This window comes from Ambystoma mexicanum, chromosome 3p, assembly GCF_040938575.1.
Source record: "Ambystoma mexicanum isolate Mex_15411 chromosome 3p, UKY_AmexF1_1, whole genome shotgun sequence".
Classification (NCBI taxonomy): Eukaryota; Metazoa; Chordata; class Amphibia; order Caudata; family Ambystomatidae; genus Ambystoma; species Ambystoma mexicanum.
In genome coordinates, this window is record NC_090925.1 from 200504196 (window position 1) to 200524753 (window position 20558).

The window sequence follows — 20558 nt, forward strand, 5'->3', positions numbered from 1 at the left end:
GTGCGGAGCAAGGCGGCTACCGCTGCCTTCCAAAAATATGTACCCTGGGAGACCATCGCGAAACCGGCTACGTGGGCCTCCCCATCGGCTTTTTGTAAGCATTACTGTCTGGACCTGAGCTCCAGGGCTGATGCTCCGTTCGGTCAAGCTGTTCTTGGGAACCTGTCCAATAAGGAGTATCTCCCATAAGTATGGAGGAAAGGGGACAGGACGTAGGAGTATAATAAAGTTAGTCACTGTAGTGACTACCTTACTCCTAGTCTATAGTCCCCTTTCCTCCATACGCCCGCCCGCCGTCCCATCTAATAAGTTTCCTCTGTTATTGCTTAAAGGTTTCAGACCTGGCGATAGAAAAGGACTGATGGGCGGGGCGCTGGGCGGAGCTGAGGAGAGCGGGGTTAGGGCCACGTGCGGTACCCTGCGTAAAAAGAGAAGGACACATTTTTGAAAGATGTGATGCTTTTTACAAAAGTGCTCTGGTCCTGTTCCACAGGACGGAATGTTCCAGAAGTATGGAGGAAAGGGGACTATGCACCAGGAGTAAGGTAGTCATTATGTTGAGTAACTTTATTATATCCTTGAGGGCGGAGTGTAGGGCTTCTGCTTTGGTGTCTAAACTGTTGTTAAATCCTAGATTTACATCACTGAGGATGACACATTTGGTGTTTGGTTTGATGAGTGGGGCTAGCACTAATGGGATGTCTATTTCAGGATGACTGGTGGAGTTGGTTGCTCTGTAGATAACTATGATATTGATGGTAGTTTTTTTCATTAATGGCTAGTTTGGCTAGAAGTAGTTCATAACCTGCGACGCTTTCAATGGGGCAGGATCTCAGTTGGAGTTTGTTCTTAGCTATGATGGCTACTCCACCACCATGCGAATGCCGTCTGTCAGTTCTGAGGATGGTGTAGTCGGTGGAATTGGTCATGTATTTCAATGGCGTGAGCTCCTAGAGAACGGGCATTAATGATGGCTCCTTGAAGGTTAACTATCGGTTTCTGCTTAGGGGTGTCCGTCACCATGGAGGTCTCTGGACATATGGCAGCATGGTCAACTTTGGAGGGGGTTTTGGGCTTGTGGAGACACCAGGACACCGTAACCTTCATAGTTTTTTTTTATGCATGCTTCAACAACCTTACTAATCCATTATGATTGAATTATCCTGCTAAATGGTTAAGTTTACATGTTTCTCTTTAGTTTGGATTTCGATTTTGATGTTTACAATATTTGTCTTGTGTACAATGTTTTGATATTTTGTGAACATGATCAAATCTGTCAATTAAAAAAATAACGTGGATTAGCAATGTTTTCTTCTGGAAAATAAGGACAAGTAACACAGGAAATATGGTAGATACAGCTTATACCTGAAAGGTAGGGATGACATTGATCAGTGTAATAGCTAGATTGTCATGACTTGCTCGGAGGAAATAGCATATACATGTATATGCTGCTATGTGGATATGAGGTTTTGTTAAGAATTTAAAAAGTGATATTTTAGTACATATTTGTGTAAAGAAAGAAAAAAAATCTACTTTTTGGAAATTCTTTATTGAGTATTTGTAATAATACAATGCTGTCCATTTCTAAAGTCAAAGTATGGATACATGTAATGGATCACAAACGGTGGGTCATCATATGCAAGTAGTTAGAATGCTAGTTCGGGAGGTCTCCATTATCTCATTTCCAGAGGCTCTCTTCATTATACAAAGGAGATTAAAATATGCATGCCTTATTCACCATTATCGTCTTTAATTTCAGAAGATTGAAGAGAACACTTCCGCCACTGGAGACCCTCCCCGGAAGAAACCCACACGGCTCGCTATTGGTAAGACAGTGAAATCTGTTCTTGTGTGTGGGTGAGGAAATGTGGATGTCTGTTTTACCGTCTGTGAACTCCTGCTGCTTGTCAATCCGCTCCTGGATAGACCTAGGTTGAAAAGCTCCTGCTTTACAGTAGCGGTCCGACACGGGGATAGGCCCTGGTAGTGGTTGCCCTGTTCATTTCGAGATCTCTGCTCTGATTTCCTGCCCCCTTATGCTCCCAATAGGTAGAAGGCTAAATGTACAAGATCAGTGGACTACTCCGATGGTTACACCAGAAGATTAGGACAGTCCAGCTACAGCTTCTGTCTCTCTCGTGACTAAAGAAAACCTGCAAAAAACAAATGAAACCTCCATGTTAACACATTGGCAATATTCCACTGTGGAAAAGACTGACTTCTCTTCTGATCTTCAGTGAATGTCTTTATGAAGTCCAAAAATGGACTATCGTAAAAGACAAAATCTTGTTAGCCATTGCTTTCTAGAAATATTACAGGGAAAGCCAATCCAGACTGCAACGCACCCTGTCTTCACTTTGCAGTTAATAATACTTGCTTATCTTATGGGACTTTGTCCTGGAAAGTAGCTCTATTTTTTTGTTACTTCTAGGGTTGTCTGCTATAAAGCATTGATGGTTTTCACATCAATTCCTAGCTTTCTCTTCCGGTATTTCTTTTTTTCTTTCCACTGCTGCATAGTCGTGCATTTTTGCGATACATATTGCTGTTGGGGAGGAATTGTGCATTTAAGAGAAAACCACTTTGTCGCAATCTGTCACAAGCAATCTATGTTCTGGTGGATGGATTTTCCCATTAAGCTAAGACTAAGCCTAGGCTAAACCGCACCCCACTTGTGCTGAATTCTTACAAGCAGCTTTGTTGCTGTCATTTCTTAAACTGTGCTTGTATTTATAGTCTTAATATTGTTTGGACAGTCTTTCTAAAGTCCAACTAAGGGCTTCATAAAACCATATATGAGGCATTACAAAACTCCACTCTTAATATAAGGCTGTAGCATCCGAGAGCATTTGGTAGCGTAGACCGAGCAGCCAAGCTTATCCTAGGAGGGAGAGAGGGCTGTGGCTTGGTACAAAGAAATTGTAGCATACATATCGTCCAAAGAAACAATATGTATTGTAAAAATAAATGTTTTATTTAAATACAAGTAGGCCCAGATACATCTTGAGGAAAGAAGTACTATCACATATCATAAAAACACAATTATAAAAACAAACTCAATACTTGTTACAGTCCAAAGTATAAACTTATTAAGAATACACTAAGCGGTCAAGGTGAGCCAAACCTACAACACATTCAGAATAGCAGTCGGCTATTCTTGGTGCGTACAACCAAGTTATATATATCTTTAGACTACCATCAGTAATTCAAGGGTAGTAGACCCTGTCAGTTATACTCAGTTACAGAAATCACTTAATAAACCAACTCAGTCACAAGGATACACCTTCTAACAGATATTACTTTGTAGAACACGGTTCCGAGCTAGTAATGTAACTCATGCTTCCTGGAGTGCCTTAAGCTACTCAATGATAAGTATGAACACTCAACTGTTTAAGAATGCACTAAGCAATTCCAGGAAAGCAAAACCCCATGTTACAAATTTAGAAGAGCCGCGGCTATTCAAGCGAAGTAAAGACCCATATACTTTTAACAAGGAACTCAAAGACACAAGTATTGACTTCAAGGCTGTTTTAGAAATGCAGTGAGCAGATCAGGGAAAGCAAACCCCAATGGTACACTTTAAGAGTACAAGGTAGGTTAACCCTATTGGTAAGCTTTTACACTTATTCTGTAAAGAGTAATAAAAACGTACCAATACTTATTACTTTTCAGAAGGGGGAAACACCATTCAAAGTAAGTAACTTGTATACTTTTTAGAGGGGCAGAATGCAACTCAGAGGTGAGTACAAAAGTGTACCTTATTCTATTACCGAGATAGGTACCACACTCATTTCCTTAGCAAGTAAGTACTTTTACACTTGTTATACTTTTCCAGACAGAATTCCTATCTTATAAAGTCCTTCCCTAGTCTATAGCCTGAGATTTCTCAGAGGCCGAAGAGGGAGCCAGCTGTAGGCGGGTCAGGATAGGGTTCAGTTGCAGAAAACTTCCATAGGCAATCTTCTTAAATAAGTAAGTATTCACTTTAGAATTAATTGCAAGTGTTTTGGGACTTCACAGAAGACTCCCTATATGCGTTCCAGTATTAGGCCTGGGCAATTGGTATGGGCAAACTCCCAACCACACAAATCACCCCCTTCAAACTCCTAGGATTCAAACAAGGCTTAAGGTAAGTATTACCCAAACCAGCACAGAACCTTAGGAAAAATGAAGAGCTTTGGAGGGGATGCCTTCAGGATGCAGCAGCACAGAAACCGGTCCCTGGATTCTTGATTTGGAGACAAAAGAATGGAACACTGGATGGGAACTTGAAGCAGCAATTGTCAGAGGAGGCTTCCAGCAAAGTTTTCTTGCGCCTCTGTGGATTTGGCGCCTTTTTACAGCATACAGATGAAGAACGAATATCGCCTGTCAGATTCTCTTAACTCTCTGTCCTGCACTCTGGTGAGGGTACTTCAGGGATTTGAATCGTGTCTCTGAAGATCCAGCAGGAGGGCACCAGAGTTTCAGCAAGATTTGGAATTCGAAAGTCCATGCATAGCACTCGTGGTCCCACGGTATTGGTATTGCAGCCCTGCAAGGTCGCAGCGCATCGTGGGATAGCTGAAAATGCAGGTTTTCATGGGACTAGCAGATCTCACCAGCCTCTGGGTAGGAGTCATCGCTTCAGGATCCCCCAGGTCAATTGGAAGGAAGGGTTGCATCAGGCTCTCTGGTTGCTGGAAATCGCTACAGACGTCTTTTCTTCATCTTCCTTTTCTGACTGCGCTCCAGTGGTGGACTTGTCAGCAGCTTTCAGTATCTGAGTCTTTATCAAGAACTACAGCACAACTTCTGTAAACTCTCTGTGCAGTTTACAAAAAGGGGCGGTCTGGCTGTCCAATCAGGACAGCCAGCCCCTCCCCACCCCACCATTGGGAACTGGTTCCTTTCAGGCAAGGTGAAAGACGAAGGGCTGCAGAGTGTTGCATTACCCCCTTGCTTCCTGCCTTCTCTGACACTCTGGAGGTTGTTCCCGCCTAGAATGGCAGAAGACCTAGGAAACGACAAGCATACGAGCAATGGCAAAAAAAGGAGCGCACCATTCTAAGAGAATGGTGGCCCTCTATGTGCATTACGGATGCTGATTTGACAGCCTGCGAGTAATAAAGACGTGGTCACAACGGTAAAACCACTGCCACCAGCCATTCAAGTAAATTCGAAATTGTAATAGAAATGTTACCAAGTATGTAAGAAAGGGTATAGATTGTATCTCCAGCACTCCACATATAGTGAGGTGTGCTGGCTCACTAAAATAAATGTGAAGGGGATGGGACTCCCACTTTACTTCTTGGGAACAGTAGTTCTGCCCAAGAAATACTTGTAGAATTCAAAGGAAGCCAATGCCGTGTGCTGCCATAGCACATTAATCAGTCCAAAGTTATAGGGAACTATAACTCCCATCACACACTGTGGAGAGACATAAGGTCACCCATAAAAAGACTAGGCGAGTGGGGTGAAAAGATTCCCACTCACCTAGAGACAAGTCAAATAATTACCAATTCCAGCCAAAAAGTTCTTGGTTTGACACAGGTCGGGAAGATTTATCAAAAATCTTACCTAACAAGTATTGATATATTTCATAGATAGAAAATGCTACGCAGCTCTTTTTCCGGCTTTGCCTCTTGCACCTGGAAAGGGGGAACAACATTGAATGTCTTCTGAGCTCTTTGCTGCCAGTGTCTGAAATGCATATTTCAATAAATTGTGTCAATAGGCTGTACATGGTCCTTCCATGGGCAATGAGGTCAGGAATGTTTAGCATCAGGCATGAATGATATCGCCCTTTGCCTAGTTGGGCAGCAGAGGTCTTCAGCAGAATTAAGTAAAAAGACTTTTAGAGGCCTGGTGGGATCTGAATAACCACTTTTCTTCTGTCGTTTTAGGTATGGAAGGTGGCTTTGATGTGACGGAGGACAAGTTTGAGTATGACGAAGAAGTGAAGTTGGTCATCCTGCCAGAGTATCTGGAGATTCCTCGCAACCTGCTGACTGGGCTTCCAGACATGGTGCGCGACCGGGTGAGTGTCTGTTGGTGCAGCCATTGTATGGGATTTAGAAAAATGTTGAGGGTAGCCAATAGCCGTGTAATTACAGAATAGTGCACATGCACACAACCTGCTGGCTTAGCCACAACGTATATGGGCACACAGCCTGCTGAGGTAAGATCTAGGGTTAATAGCTTATTGAAGGGAACACAACCTTTAGTTGCCTTTTGCTTTCGTAAGCGATGCTCCATGTGGTGTCCAGACATTTGGTCGACCTAAAACTGGTCGAATGACATTTGGTCGTCACAATTTGGTCGAAAACCAAATGGTTGAATTTTTTTTTTTAATTATATATTTATTTTCCGGGTTTTCGTTTTTCACAAAAATGGGTTTTTAGAAAAAAAAAGGGGGTTGGGGGGGACCCCCCCCCCCCAAAATAAAAAAAAAAAGGGGTGAAAATAAAATTTGTCCATTTGGTTTTCGACCAAATTGGTTCGACCATTTTTCTGGTCGACCAATTTTTTTCGACCAAATGTCTGGTAACCGCTCCATGTTCCATGGTAAACTGGTACGTTTGCACAGGGAATTCAACCTGAAGTGCAAGATGACCCTGGGCACTGATCAGACGCATTCCTGAGAGGCGCTTCCAAGCCATGGCCTATCTCTGAGATGGGACGGTGGGGGGAATGGGAAGGCAGGTGTACAGCAGTAATTTCCCTAGACAACAAGTTAGCAAACCTTTGAAGAGTTTGCATCACTCCTGATTGACATGCATACCTAAATGGCAAGTACCCTGGGTTGGCATATCTCTCCCAACGGTGGTTCCTTTCTTGCTACTTCTCATTGGAGTACTCACCAGAGGGGGAGAGCGGGTGAACGGGGGGGAGGAGGGGAGAGAGAGAGAGAGAGAGAGAGAGTCTCTCTCTCTCTCTCTCTCTCTCTCTCTCTCTCTCTCTCTCTCTCTCTCTCTCTCTCTCTCTCTCTCTCTCTCTCTCTCCTCCCCCCCCCATTGGCTACCAATACCCGAGAAACACAAGTTTGTGTTCCATGTAATTTGTAAAAATACGAGCACTAATTAGAAAAGATCATTGAAATCCATTGGGGTTTCCCGTGCAGGTTCGAATTCTGCCGAATATGCCAAATGTATCGTGCGTTTGCCTGTCCCTGGAACCATTCAAACGTTTTACTACTTGCCATTTATTTAGCAATAAGTAGATAACATGCCGAATGAGCACTACAAATTACCAGGAACTTCAGTTTACCAAGACTGGAGGAACAAAAGGCAAGTTACTCGGGCTTTGGCAGCCAACGATAGTGACCCTTTTAGCTTAAGCACTGGACACTCTGGGCCACCCTCTCTCTCTGGTCAGGCACGGACTGGCCAGGTCTCTCTCTCTGTCTCTCTCTCTGAGGTCTCTCTCTGGCCAGGTCTCTCTCTCTCTTTTGACAAGGGTGACCAGCAGTGATTTGGCCACCTCTAGCTAACTTCGCATTTGGCTAAAACGCACACACGTATTTTATAACTCTAACAAATTTCCCATACCTGGACTTCTGTCCCCCAAGGGCATTCAACCTACAGCGTGTTGGGACCATACCAATGGTGGAAGGCGCTGGTTCTTCTCTTGAAATTTCTTAGAGAAGCGGATAAGAAGCTGAAAATCTCTCTTACTTGCGATACTTGAAATTCCCAGCAACTTCTTACATTAGGCAAAACTGGAAGTCTTAGTACTTTGTTTGTCTTTTTTCCAACATGCACTGGTAGTTCAATTAGATTGTCTTTAAAATGTTCTTTCTTGTCATTTCAAAACTTTTCAAACTATTTATAATTATCTTGAGTCTTTGAATCCTTGAAGAAAGAGGAAACACGTGCTAACTGCACACGCAGGTTATTTCCATTAAAATTATCGATGAACTTCACATAGAAATCTTCCTGGTTGAAGAACACGCGCAAACGGATGAAGACGCGCGATCAAAATAATCCACACGCGCAAAAAATCCACACGCGCAATAATTCACACGCGCAATAGTCCACACGCGCAATAATGTTCTCCTGCGAGACACGCGAAATAAGAACACCCGCGCTATTGAGTTCAAACGCAACGAAGTGATTCTCACGCGCAAAATCACTCGCGATGGAAAAAACACACGCGCACTCACATGGCACGCGACGAACAGATTCTCGCGCTTTGTACCCCCGCGCTAAAAATCACACGCGCTTAGTATTTCACACGCGCTTTGAACACCCGCGCTAAAAATCACACGCGCTTTGTATTTCACACGCGCTTTGTATTTCACACGCGCTTTGTACACTCGCGCTAAAAATCACACGCGCTTTGTATTTCACACGCGCTTTGTATTTCACATGCGCTTTGTACACTCGCTCTAAAAATCACACGCACTTTGTATTTCACACGCGCTTTGTTTTTTCACACGCGCTTTGTATTTCACACGCGCTTTGTAGTTTTCACGCTGCGTATAGCTTTTGGCGCAAAGGATCACCCGCGCAATAAAACACACGCGCGTTTAAAATGGCACGAGACCAACCTCTACTCGCGCTCGGAATACACACGCTAGAAAGCACGCGCTCACTTGAATACGCACGCGACAGTCAAAATCTCGCGCTAAGGAACACCGCACTGGAAACACAAGCGCACTCCGATAGTTCAATAGTTTTAGTAGAAACACTACTTTTAACGAATTTTCAAGGAGACTGTTATTAAAATGAACAGATTTACAGTAGAAATAAAGTCACTTATCTCCTGAGCGAATTCACAAAGATTTCCTGCTTTTCCTATCTTCCAAAACGAATTCCTGCCAGCTGAAGACTTCTCCTGAACCCCCAAGAAAGTAGCCGCTCAACTGCTGAGATCTGAAGGATAAAATCCACCAGGCCTAATACTAAAGCAGGAGCAGCCACTGAACACGTCCTCTCAGATGGGGTTTTGATGATGAAAGGCACAGAGTGACAGTTTAGAATGTTCATTGTTGTTCAGCATTGTCTTCTAGCCAATCAGAGCTGTCACTGTGAGGCTCCATCTTGCCTTGGGTCAGAACCAGGATTCTGAATCAACAAGTTAAGGCCTAACCAACTATAATGGAAAACTTCCCACCCACACAAAGCTAATCTGAAAAGGATAATAATAAAAAGGAAACTTGAATAAGAGAAGGAAACCTGACAGTACCCCCCTCCTAATGCCCAGTCTCTGGGCCTATCTTGTGTGGGTTTTTAGCATGAAACTTAGCCACTAAACGGGGGGCATGTACATCAACTGAATCTTCCCAAGATCGTTCCTCCGGTCCATATCCCTCCCAATCAATCAAATACTGCAACCTTCCCCTCACTTTCCTAGAATCCAAAATTTGTTTAACCACAAATTCCTCAGATGAATCCTCCAAAATCACAGGGGAAGGTGGTGTTCTGAATCTAGTTCCTGAACAAACTGGTTTTAAAAGACTAACATGAAAAGTAGGATGTACCTTCAACTGCTTGGGTAATTTCAGTCATACTGCCACAGGGTTGATGATTTTCTCTACCTCAAAAGGGCCCACAAATTTTGGACTGAACTTATTCTTCCCCTTAATTTTCAGGTATCGGGTAGAAAGCCAAACTAAGTCTCCCACCTTATATTCAGGTCCAGTTTTTCTTCTCAAATCGGCATATCTCTTATATTTCAACTTATTTTCTCCCAGAACCTTTTTTGCTCTATCCAAGTTATTTTTCATTATCAACAAACTATCTTCCACTCTAGGATTCCCTGAATCTTCCTCCAACACCTCAAAACTCAGAAAACGAGGATGAAACCCACGACCCAACAAGAAAGGGGACATAGAAGTAGCATCTTTTCCACAATTGTTGTAAGAGAATTCTGCCAACCACACCAAATCCACCCATTCCTCTCTAGCTTGTAAACAACACCTTAAAAACTTCTCCAATTCTTGATTTACTCTCTCCACTTGTCCATTACTTTCCGGATGATACCCAGAAGTCAAACTAACTTCCACTCCAAGTTTCTTACAGAAGGCCCTCCAGAATTTTGAAATAAATTGAGATCCCCTGTCAGAGATAACTTGACTTGGGCGTCCATGTAGTCTAACTACACCTTGCAAAAAACTATGAGCCAGTTTTTCCGCGGTAACCTCTCCCTCTATTGGTAAACAATGTGCTTCTTTAGTAAGAAGATCGACCACAACAAGAATGGTAGTACAACCCTTATCTTGAGGGAGATCAACTATGAAATCCATAGAAATTGTGTGCCAAGGACGAGGAGGAACAGGTAATGGCTCCAATAAACCATGCGGCTTCCCAACTTGACTTTTCTCTTGTGCACAGACTACACAAGTTTTAACAAAATTCAAGGTGTCTTGGCGAATTTTTTTCCACCAAAAATTCCTTCGAACCAGTTCCAGAGTTTTTCTGAACCCAGGATGTCCTGCTAAAATGGATTCATGACAATTTCTCAAAACCTTTTCTCTCAACTCATCAGTAGGTACATAAACGCTAAATTTGAAGCGTCCGCCTCCAAAAAAAAAGGTTTAGAAAGATCTGGATGAATTAGAATTGGACTAGAAGTAAATCTTTGTTTTAACTCTTGAAAAGCCTTTTGTGCTTCAAGGTCCCAGTCAAATTTCACTCCTTTTTTCAAAAGCCTCGTTATAGGAGCAACCAGCCGAGAAAAACCTTCTATAAATCTCCTATAAAAATTGGCAAATCCTAAGAAACTTTGTATTTCCTTAACCTTAGTAGGAGGGGGCCATTCAAGAACGGCTTGCACTTTTTAGGATTCATTTCTAAACCCTTAGGTGAAATTATAAAACCTAAAAACTCCACAGAATCGGTATGGAATTGACTTTTTTCCAATTTGGCAAACAAATGATTTTCTCGCAACTTTTGTAACACCAAGCGCACATGTTTCTGATGTTGATCTAGGTCAGAAGAGAAAATCAAAATATCATCGATATAAACGACAACAAAAATATCCAAGTATTCTCTAAAAACCTCATCAATGAAAAATTGGAAAGCCGCTGGAGCATTACATAAACCGAATGGCATAACTTGATATTCAAACAGCCCAAATCTGGTCTTAAACGCTGTCTTCCATTCGTCCCCTTCCTGCACACGTACAAGATGGTAAGCTCCTCTCAGATCTAATTTTGAGAAAATATTTGCTCCTTGTATTTGATTAAGCATTTCTGAGATGAGAGGAAGAGGATACCGGTTCTTAATAGTGACTTTGTTAACTGCTCGATAATCTATGCAAGTTCTAAGCGAGCCATCTGGTTTTGGTACAAAAAATAAAGGAGAGGCCGCAGATGACTTAGAATGACGAATAAATCCTTTGGCCAAATTTTCTGACAAATATTCTTTCAAATAATCATTCTCTTTCTCAGTAAGAGCATATACCCTACTACTAGGCAAAATTGTTCCTGGCTCCAGTTCAATTTTACAATCAAAGGATCTATGGGGTGGTAATTCTCCTGCCACTTTCTCATCAAATACGTCCCAGAAATCTTTGTAACACTGGGGAAGTTGACCCACTACAGCTCCCACATCATGACCTCCAATTCCAGTCTCAGCCAGAAAACTAGACACGGAATTACTTTGTTTTACCTCTTCCTCTAAGAGACTTCCTGAAAAGCAATTCTCTTTACAAAAATCGGATTGCATGTCAATTGTCCTAGCACTCCAATCAATTAGGGGATTATGGAGAGTAAGCCAAGGCATGCCCAAGATAATCTTCAACAAAGGGGCATCAATTAACTCAAACGAAATTATCTCTTTGTGACCTCCTGATAACTCCAAAGTTAAAGAACCAGTTCTATGAGTAATAGGACCAGAAGATAAACATGTACCATCAACAGCCCTAGCCTGCTCTACAAACTCCTTCAGAATAATTGGAATTCCCAACGATTTGGCCAGACCCCAATCCATGAAATTCCCAGTCGCACCCGAGTCAATCATTACAGGACCATTTCCCTTACACTCCAAATCAAAAAATAAGGATACATTTATGGTTATATGAGGAACCGCTGTCTGCACCGTATTAGCGATCTGTTGTACCTTGACTGCTGAGGAAGAAGTCTTCTTGGGAGTGTAAGGACAGTTTCCTAAAAAGTGCCCACCTCTTCCACAGTATAAACACAGATTATTATCTCTCCTCCTAGTCTTTTCCTCCACTGTTAACGGGCCTCTAATTTTTGGAGATGAATTATTCCCTTTGGGTTTACTCTCTATTTTAGGTCTTTCTACTCTAAGTATAGACTTTACATCACTCTGACCATGACGTCTCTCTGCCTTCCTTTCACTCAAACGGAAGTCCAATTGAATAACCAAATCAATCAGACCTTCACAAGTAGGAGGGCGTTCTACTACTCCAGACAAAGCATCCTTTAACTCATCTCTAAGGCCCCGATAAAACAACGAGGCCTGTTTAGCCTCGGGCCACTTGCTTTCTAACACAAGGGACTTAAATTGTGTTATATAAGCAATCAAGTCTCTATTACCTTGTTTTAATTCTAAAAGTTCACCATCTACTTCCAGAGATAACTGTCTTCTATCAAACATTTTTCGGAATATCTCTAAAAAACTGGTATAATTTTCTAAAACCGCACTCTTTTGACTCACCAACAATCCAGCCCAAGCAGATGCCTCCCCAGAAAGATATGACAACATAAATGTTATCTTAGAAGCATCCAATGGAAATAATTCTGGTCTACTCATAAAATGTAATTCACATTGTGTTAAGAACACCCTAAATCTCTTGGAATCCCCATGATAACGTTCTGGGGGCGCCAAAGGAACTGGCATAATTATACTCCTTGTCCCTACTGCCACTGAAGGCGCCCGTTGTATGTGTGGTAACTGATCTTCTCTTTCTAACTCAGGTGGAGAACCTGCGCCCCCTGAAACCTCATCCTCTCTCCTTTCGCCCCTCTGTTGAATTTGTGTAACTTTAACACTTAAGTCATCTACCTTTTGACTAAGTAAGGCATTTTCTTCCCGAGAAATTTTCAACTCCTCCCGTAACTCCCTAATCAAAGATCCTAACATCTCCATGGATTCGTCGGGGTTCATGACAGCTCGGGCGGACTAAATTATTGGCCTTTCATTCTGTCAGGCTGAGAGGTCCTGTATCCGCGGAAGCTGCTGAACCCCCGACAATCCCCCTGAGATGTATTTCCCAGAACTAGTTTTCAATACAGCTCTGTAAACCACACCCCAAAGGGAAAGGGGGGAATGGGACAACAAAACAACTCCAGGCAGACTGCGTCAAGGCTAATCAGTGCTGGACCTGGTTCTTCTCTTGAAATTTCTTAGAGAAGCGGATAAGAAGCTGAAAATCTCTCTTACTTGCGATACTTGAAATTCCCAGCAACTTCTTACATTAGGCAAAACTGGAAGTCTTAGTACTTTGTTTGTCTTTTTTCCAACATGCACTGGTAGTTCAATTAGATTGTCTTTAAAATGTTCTTTCTTGTCATTTCAAAACTTTTCAAACTATTTATAATTATCTTGAGTCTTTGAATCCTTGAAGAAAGAGGAAAAACGTGCTAACTGCACACGCAGGTTATTTCCATTAAAATTATCGATGAACTTCACATAGAAATCTTCCTGGTTGAAGAACACGCGCAAACTGATGAAGACGCGCGATCAAAATAATCCACACGCGCAAAAAATCCACACGCGCAATAATTCACACGCGCAATAGTCCACACGCGCAATAATGTTCTCCTGCGAGACACGCGAAATAAGAACACCCGCGCTATTGAGTTCAAACGCAACAAAGTGATTCTCACGCGCAAAATCACTCGCGATGGAAAAAACACATGCGCACTCACATGGCACGCGACAAACAGATTCTCGCGCTTTGTACCCCCGCGCTAAAAATCACACGCGCTTAGTATTTCACACGCGCTTTGAACACCCGCGCTAAAAATCACACGCGCTTTGTATTTCACACGCGCTTTGTATTTCACACGCGCTTTGTACACTCGCGCTAAAAATCACACGCGCTTTGTATTTCACACGCGCTTTGTATTTCACACGCGCTTTGTATTTCACACGCGCTTTGTACACTCGCGCTAAAAATCACACGCGCTTTGTATTTCACACGCGCTTTGTTTTTTCACACGCGCTTTGTATTTCACACGCGCTTTGTAGTTTTCACGCTGCGTATAGCTTTTGGCGCAAAGGATCACCCGCGCAATAAAACACACGCGCGTTTAAAATGGCACGAGACCAACCTCTACTCGCGCTCGGAATACACACGCTAGAAAGCACGCGCGCACTTGAATACGAACACGACAGTCAAAATCTCGCGCTAAGGAACACCGCACTGGAAACACAAGCGCACTCCGATAGTTCAATAGTTTTAGTAGAAACACTACTTTTAACGAATTTTCAAGGAGACTGTTATTAAAATGAACAGATTTACAGTAGAAATAAAGTCACTTATCTCCTGAGCGAATTCACAAAGATTTCCTGCTTTTCCTATCTTCCAAAACGAATTCCTGCCAGCTGAAGACTTCTCCTGAACCCCCAAGAAAGTAGCCGCTCAACTGCTGAGATCTGAAGGATAAAATCCACCAGGCCTAATACTAAAGCAGGAGCAGCCACTGAACACGTCCTCTCAGATGGGGTTTTGATGATGAAAGGCACAGAGTGACAGTTTAGAATGTTCATTGTTGTTCAGCATTGTCTTCTAGCCAATCAGAGCTGTCACTGTGAGGCTCCATCTTGCCTTGGGTCAGAACCAGGATTCTGAATCAACAAGTTAAGGCCTAACCAACTATAATGGAAAACTTCCCACCCACACAAAGCTAATCTGAAAAGGATAATAATAAAAAGGAAACTTGAATAAGAGAAGGAAACCTGACACTTCTGTCCCCCAAGGGCATTCAACCTACAGCGTGTTGGGACCATACCAATGGTGGAAGGCGCTATACAAATGACAATTACACATTGCATTGTTGACACTTTTGCCAGGTGGAAAACCACAAGGATCGTGTTCTCACTGCCAAAACGTTTTCATGTATTTATGCGATTCACGCCTGAAAAATGGCCATAATGTGTTTGGATGGCCACAGCAGCCGGATTGGACCACCTGAATGTTAGTGGGGTGGCGGGTTAAATTGATGCATTATGACGCTCATGATTTACCATTGAAAAAGACCACCATGCTCACCTAGGCTATATCTTTTCACCTTGTTAGGGAGGTTTTTCTAAAGCCCTTTTGTGAGGAGTGTAAAGAACAGGGTGTCCAGCAAGTTAGATAAAAACTTCCACAATGGGTGACCTAGCAAAGCAGTCTGGTTGACTCTTGGGAAGGGATGGCTGTTAAAAACATTATTCCCATTCGCAATAACCTACATCCCACATAATGTACTGTGAAAATATATATACACGTATTTAGTACTGCATCAAGGTTAACAACTGTGAAGTACTTTAGTGTACACCAGCAAGCATTTGAGAAAAACCCAATGAATGGATAAAGCATTGTTTCAGTTGCCCTCCAGGACACACAATATTGTGTACAACCTAATAGGTTAGTACTAGGCTTAGATATGTTAACAAAGGAGGGATGAGAGTGGTTAAAGCAACATATGCAACAAGAGCAACGGTCCGACAGACCATAAAAGTAGTATTACAGTAGTGGGCTTGAATAGGTCCAAGTTCACCTTTTCTAGTCCACTGGACACAGCACAACCACTGGTGGTTAATGTAACACTTTTTTACTTTCTAGGAAACTGAGTGAGCTGCAGATATTTATTATAATAAAATCTAGAATATTCAGTGGTATTTTCTAAAATTACAGTCTTTCTTATAAAAACTCCAGAGCCCTATTGGGACCAGGTAAACCCTCTCAGTTTAGGTAAGTATTGAAGCAAGTCACTTTGAAGGAGATTAAGAAGTTTCCAAATGTTCTCACATAGCCTGCTGTAGTTATAGCGAAAGGTCAGGCAAGTTCTCCTTAAATCGGCCAGTGTGGACCCCAGAAGAGTTCCTATCCCCAGGGTTTAAGACCCAGCACCACAGGTACACTTGTTGCAGAGTGAGCTGAAAGCCCATTTCAGCCAATAGAGATCCCCGGTAGCGGGGGACAGAGGAGATGGGTGCCTCTAAACACTAATACTCCCGGACCCAGTATACCACTTGAAACCGAGCCAATTGCAGCAACAAGACCCGAGGAGAAGCATTCACAGTGCTTGTTGCTGAACATTGACCCCAGAAATGGTGGGTGCACAGGGGAGTTTGGGTGTCTGATTTAGTCGTGGTCGGGCACTGGCTCAAAGGCGTGACCCAGCAAGGGTGCATCTGGAGAAAAGGCCCAGGAAGATAGACTGCAGACACAGCCCAGAAGCCTGGAAGATCAGAACCATTGACAGAATTGAGGTCCAAGGACCATGTGGATGTGTAAAAGGCTGCCGAGCTTTGGCAAAATTGTCATGTTTCACGGTCGTTGGGTGAACAGTCCTCTACTTGATGCGAGTTAGCTCCCTGTATTTGTTTGCTGTATTCTTTGGTTTACAACTCCCCTTTTTTCCTCCCAGCCAGGAATCTGAAGCCGGTCTGAGAGAGTGGCTCTTTTTATTTGTGCTGTGCCTTACAGTCCTTAATATTCCTAATGCAGGCTTGCCCCCAGAGTGCCTCATCACGGTTGATTTTCCTAGGGCATTGGGTTCAACCATGAACCAGCCTCCATTAAAACACCCTCAATATCCACTGCACCTTGTCTGTAGCCTGGTCCAGTGTCCACTATACTGCCATAATGACATCCGGGCTACTGTACATGGCTTGTGGCCATGGCCAGTGTGCGCGATCCCTGGGGCATCGGATTCAGCCATATCGTAAGCTCCGCAGACCAATCTACAGTAGAAATGGGGCAGGGCAACTTGACCATAATGCACCTTTAACAAAGTTTTCTCAGCGATTGTCGGTGCTTTTATAGAACTGAAGATGTAAAGTATTAAATATTCCTCTTTAAAATATATGAAACCACTATATAGTTCCTCTAGCATATGTTTAGCAGCGCACATTGATGTGTGTCCCTTTGAGCAAAACATGCTGTTGCTGCAGATTATGGCCAAAGTGACTGGTGCATGAGGTCCAGCCATAACCCAGGCCTTACCACTAGAACTGGTGCTGTGCCCACTATACCATAATGGGATGGTTGGACACTGTCCCCGGCTTGTGGCCATTGCCATACACCATGGGGTACGAGCTCCAGAGAGTTTGCTGGCCCCGCAAAGCAATCCAAAGTAGAGATGGGGCTTGTACTGCATCCTGGCCCCCTGCCCTCGGGGAGAGGCAGAGGAGAAGCCAGGAAGGAGCACGGCGGAGACAGGAACAGGAACCGCAGAGGGACGCGAAAAGCAGAGAAGGCAGGAGAGGGAAAGGCATGCCGTGTGCACGGAAGGAACAGAATACTCACAAGCGTGGAAACCCAAAGCGCACTACCAAAGTTAGAGGGTTACAACGCGCCAACCACCGGCAGGGTAAGATACAAATACCGCCTGTCGGTGGCCATGTTGCAAAACACTAGACAGTCACTGGAAGCGGAAACAAGACGTGACAGCACAGTCAATGGCAGCGGGTGCGCCAGTGGTCCCAAAGGCGACAGCCCTCCCGGCGCATGACAACAGATGCTGAAGTAAATAGTTTCAAATGAGATGGAATGTTCTCTAAGCTCTTGGTGGACTCCATGGCATTTTCATTTTGCTGCCATTTTTTTGAGCTTTTTAATACCTGGAGTTTTTTCCCACTATTTCCTGCTTATTTGACTGTTTTTTAACCCTTCCAAGATGGCCGCCGTGGTTTTCTTTGTTGTGTAGGCAGGCTATGCTGAACCGCCTCTCCCTGTGCTGCACTCCCATTGGTTGCTGCGTGTTTTCTTCCGTCCAATCAGGGACCGACAGGCTTCAGCTGGCCCTCTCAGCAAAGGCCCACTTCTAAAGCCCCTGTCTGCTCCCTGTCTGCTTCCGGAACGCTAATTGGGGTCCTCCATGCATCTTAACAACAATGATGCTGCCACCTCACTCCTCTAAGAAATACGGACTGCCTTGACTTTGCCTCCTCCAGAACTATGGGTTAGTTCCCTCCTTATGAACTCACTCCTACCACCTTTGACTATCACTGTTCTTTCTGCTTGTTACTCCCATGTTGACATCCTGATGTGCAGTGCTTCCTAAAACCCTTTGCTAACATCTGATTCCAAGATTGAAAAGTCAGATCTTGCTGTTTTTTCCTTTTGTTCTAAAAAGTCAAATCTTGCTGCCCATTGCGAAATTCTTTGTATTTTGCTTGTATACTGTTTCTTCTCTGTAACTTGCCAGCCCAGTGACCTCACCACTCCCTTTTGTCCCACACCTACCTGCCTTAGCCCCCCCAGTATCGCCATCCTCTCCTCGCTTCCACCCTAATGGCGCTTTCTGTTTCTCCTATCTTTTCCAACTGCTTTTCCATTGACTATCTTTCCCTTCTCACTAAGTCTGGTAGAAGAAGTTCAAAAAGGATATCTTGGCCTCTAATCCTGGTCCTCCTATCGCCTACACCTACTCTGATGCTTCTGCCAGACAGACCCTCACCGACATCCTCTTTGTCGTTCCTTCGCCAGATCTATGGACTCCTCATATGGTCTCTGTGCGCTGCCCTATCTCCACCTCTCCCATTAAAGGTGGCACTCGCTGGGAAGTTCTCATGGCTTCCTTCGACTCCTCTAAAGTCATCCTTAATGTCTACCTAAATGGCATTGTCATGGTCCAAGGCCCTCAGGCCAACGTCCTCCTCTTTGATAGGCGCTTCCCTTGCCTCATCAATTTCCTCTCATCTCCTGCTGTCCCCTCCTCTCCCCCCTTGGCTACCTTGCCCTCTCTTTCCTCCTCCTCTGCCCCTCGTAGGGCTCTTTCATCTCTGCAGGGCGTACCTCTGATCTGTACTCCTCCCCTTAAGGTCTTTAAGGATGGCAACCTTCTTCATATTGCCACTCTCAACTCTCGCTCTGCTGTCAAACACTCATCTGACATCTGCCACCTCCTTGAAGAACTAGACTTTGATGTCCTTGGTATTACTGAGACATGGTTCATGGCCAGCTCTGTCACGAGCTTTGACACTCTCCTCCCTGATGGCTACACAATCCTCTCAGCACCCAGATCCTCCCGGTCCGGTGGGGAGGGTAGTCCTGATCTTTCCTGAGTGGATTCCTGCCTCTATCATTCCCACTCAGGCCTACTCCTCTTTTGAATGCCTTGTCTGTAGGCTTTCTCTCTCGCCTAACCATTCTCTTACTGTGGTTACCATCTACCGGACTCCTGGTCAAATCACCTCATTTCTCTGAGTGGGCAGACCTCTCCTCCTCCCTCCTGGCCTCTACCACTCAACTCCTCCTCCTCTACCACTCACTCACATCCTCTCCTTGCTCCTCCTCTGTACTCTTCTATGACCTCTGTGACTGCCTCTCCCTGCCCATCCTCCCCTCTGGCCCGACTCACTCTGCAGGGCACACACTCTGACCTCCCCCTCTCCAGCCCTCTGACCACTCCTCTCGCCTGGATTGATCACTCCCTCCTCTCCTCTCATCTCTCCCTCTCTTTCCCCCAAGCCAAGCCTACCCCAACACTGCCACCTACCTTCTCGGACATCCGGCCCATGAAACGTGTGTCAGTTGAGGCTTTTGCTGCCACTTTCTCCCCCCCCCCTCCACCTTTGGCTACCTCACATCCTGACACAGCCCTGTCTCTGCTCTACTCTTCAATTTCTGATACGCTTGATGATCTTGCCCCTATATTGAGGATCCGTTTGAAGTCCAAAGCGAAGTGCAATTCCAGGTATGACTCTGACCTAGCTACACTTAAATGTAAGTGTAGGGCGGCTGAGAGGAAATGGAGGACTTCCTGTTTATCCTCTGACAAACTGGCCTGTCGCCTGCTACAAAGGCAATACCGACTCTCTGTCCTCACCAAGAAGAGTCCACATTCAAGCTCGTGTCTCGTGCTTAGCGGCATCTAACAACTCAACCGAACTCTTTAAAATCTGCAAGGAGCTGGCCAACCCTGTTGCAGTCTCTACCCCTCCTATTGCCTCCCAGGCTCTTTGCAATGCCCTTGCTTCTCACTTCATTTAAAAAACACAGGACCTCCTGTCCACCCTCTCCACCCACACCCCTCCTCTCTCCTCTCCATCTGTGCTTGCTGACCTTCCTTTAGCCACCCCCCATCATCCTTCTCGTCCTTTCCTCCCCTGACAAGGTCGCTAGACTAGTCCGATCTAAGAAAGCTATGTCAAAACAGATTCATCCCTGTTCCTCTAAAACCATTAAGGACCACATTGACACCCTCGCTCCGACCCTTGTTGATTTTTGCAACCACTCCTTTGCCTCAGGATCCTTCCCCTCCACTCTGAAGCACACCTTTGTGCATCCTCTTCTCAAGAAACCCACAACTGATCCTTCTTGTCCAGCTAACTATCTCCCAATTTCCATTACTCCCTTTCTGGGCAAAGTCCTGGAAATGTTGGCCATCTCTCAGCTTAACCTTCATTCCAATTCCGTTAGTTGTATCCATGACAACCAGTCTGGCT

The 20558-nt window shown here is 44.3% G+C and overlaps 1 protein-coding gene across 2 annotated transcripts in view; it reads left to right on the forward strand.

The window, feature by feature from the left end:
* Positions 1-20558, forward strand: part of USP5 (ubiquitin specific peptidase 5) — a 1083475-nt gene that overhangs the window by 332262 nt on the left and 730655 nt on the right. For both annotated transcript variants that reach the window (XM_069650637.1, XM_069650636.1), the window contains exons 3-4: positions 1760-1826; positions 5886-6019. In XM_069650637.1, coding sequence (XP_069506738.1) covers positions 1760-1826; positions 5886-6019 — 201 coding nt within the window. The remainder of the gene's footprint in view (positions 1-1759; positions 1827-5885; positions 6020-20558) is intronic.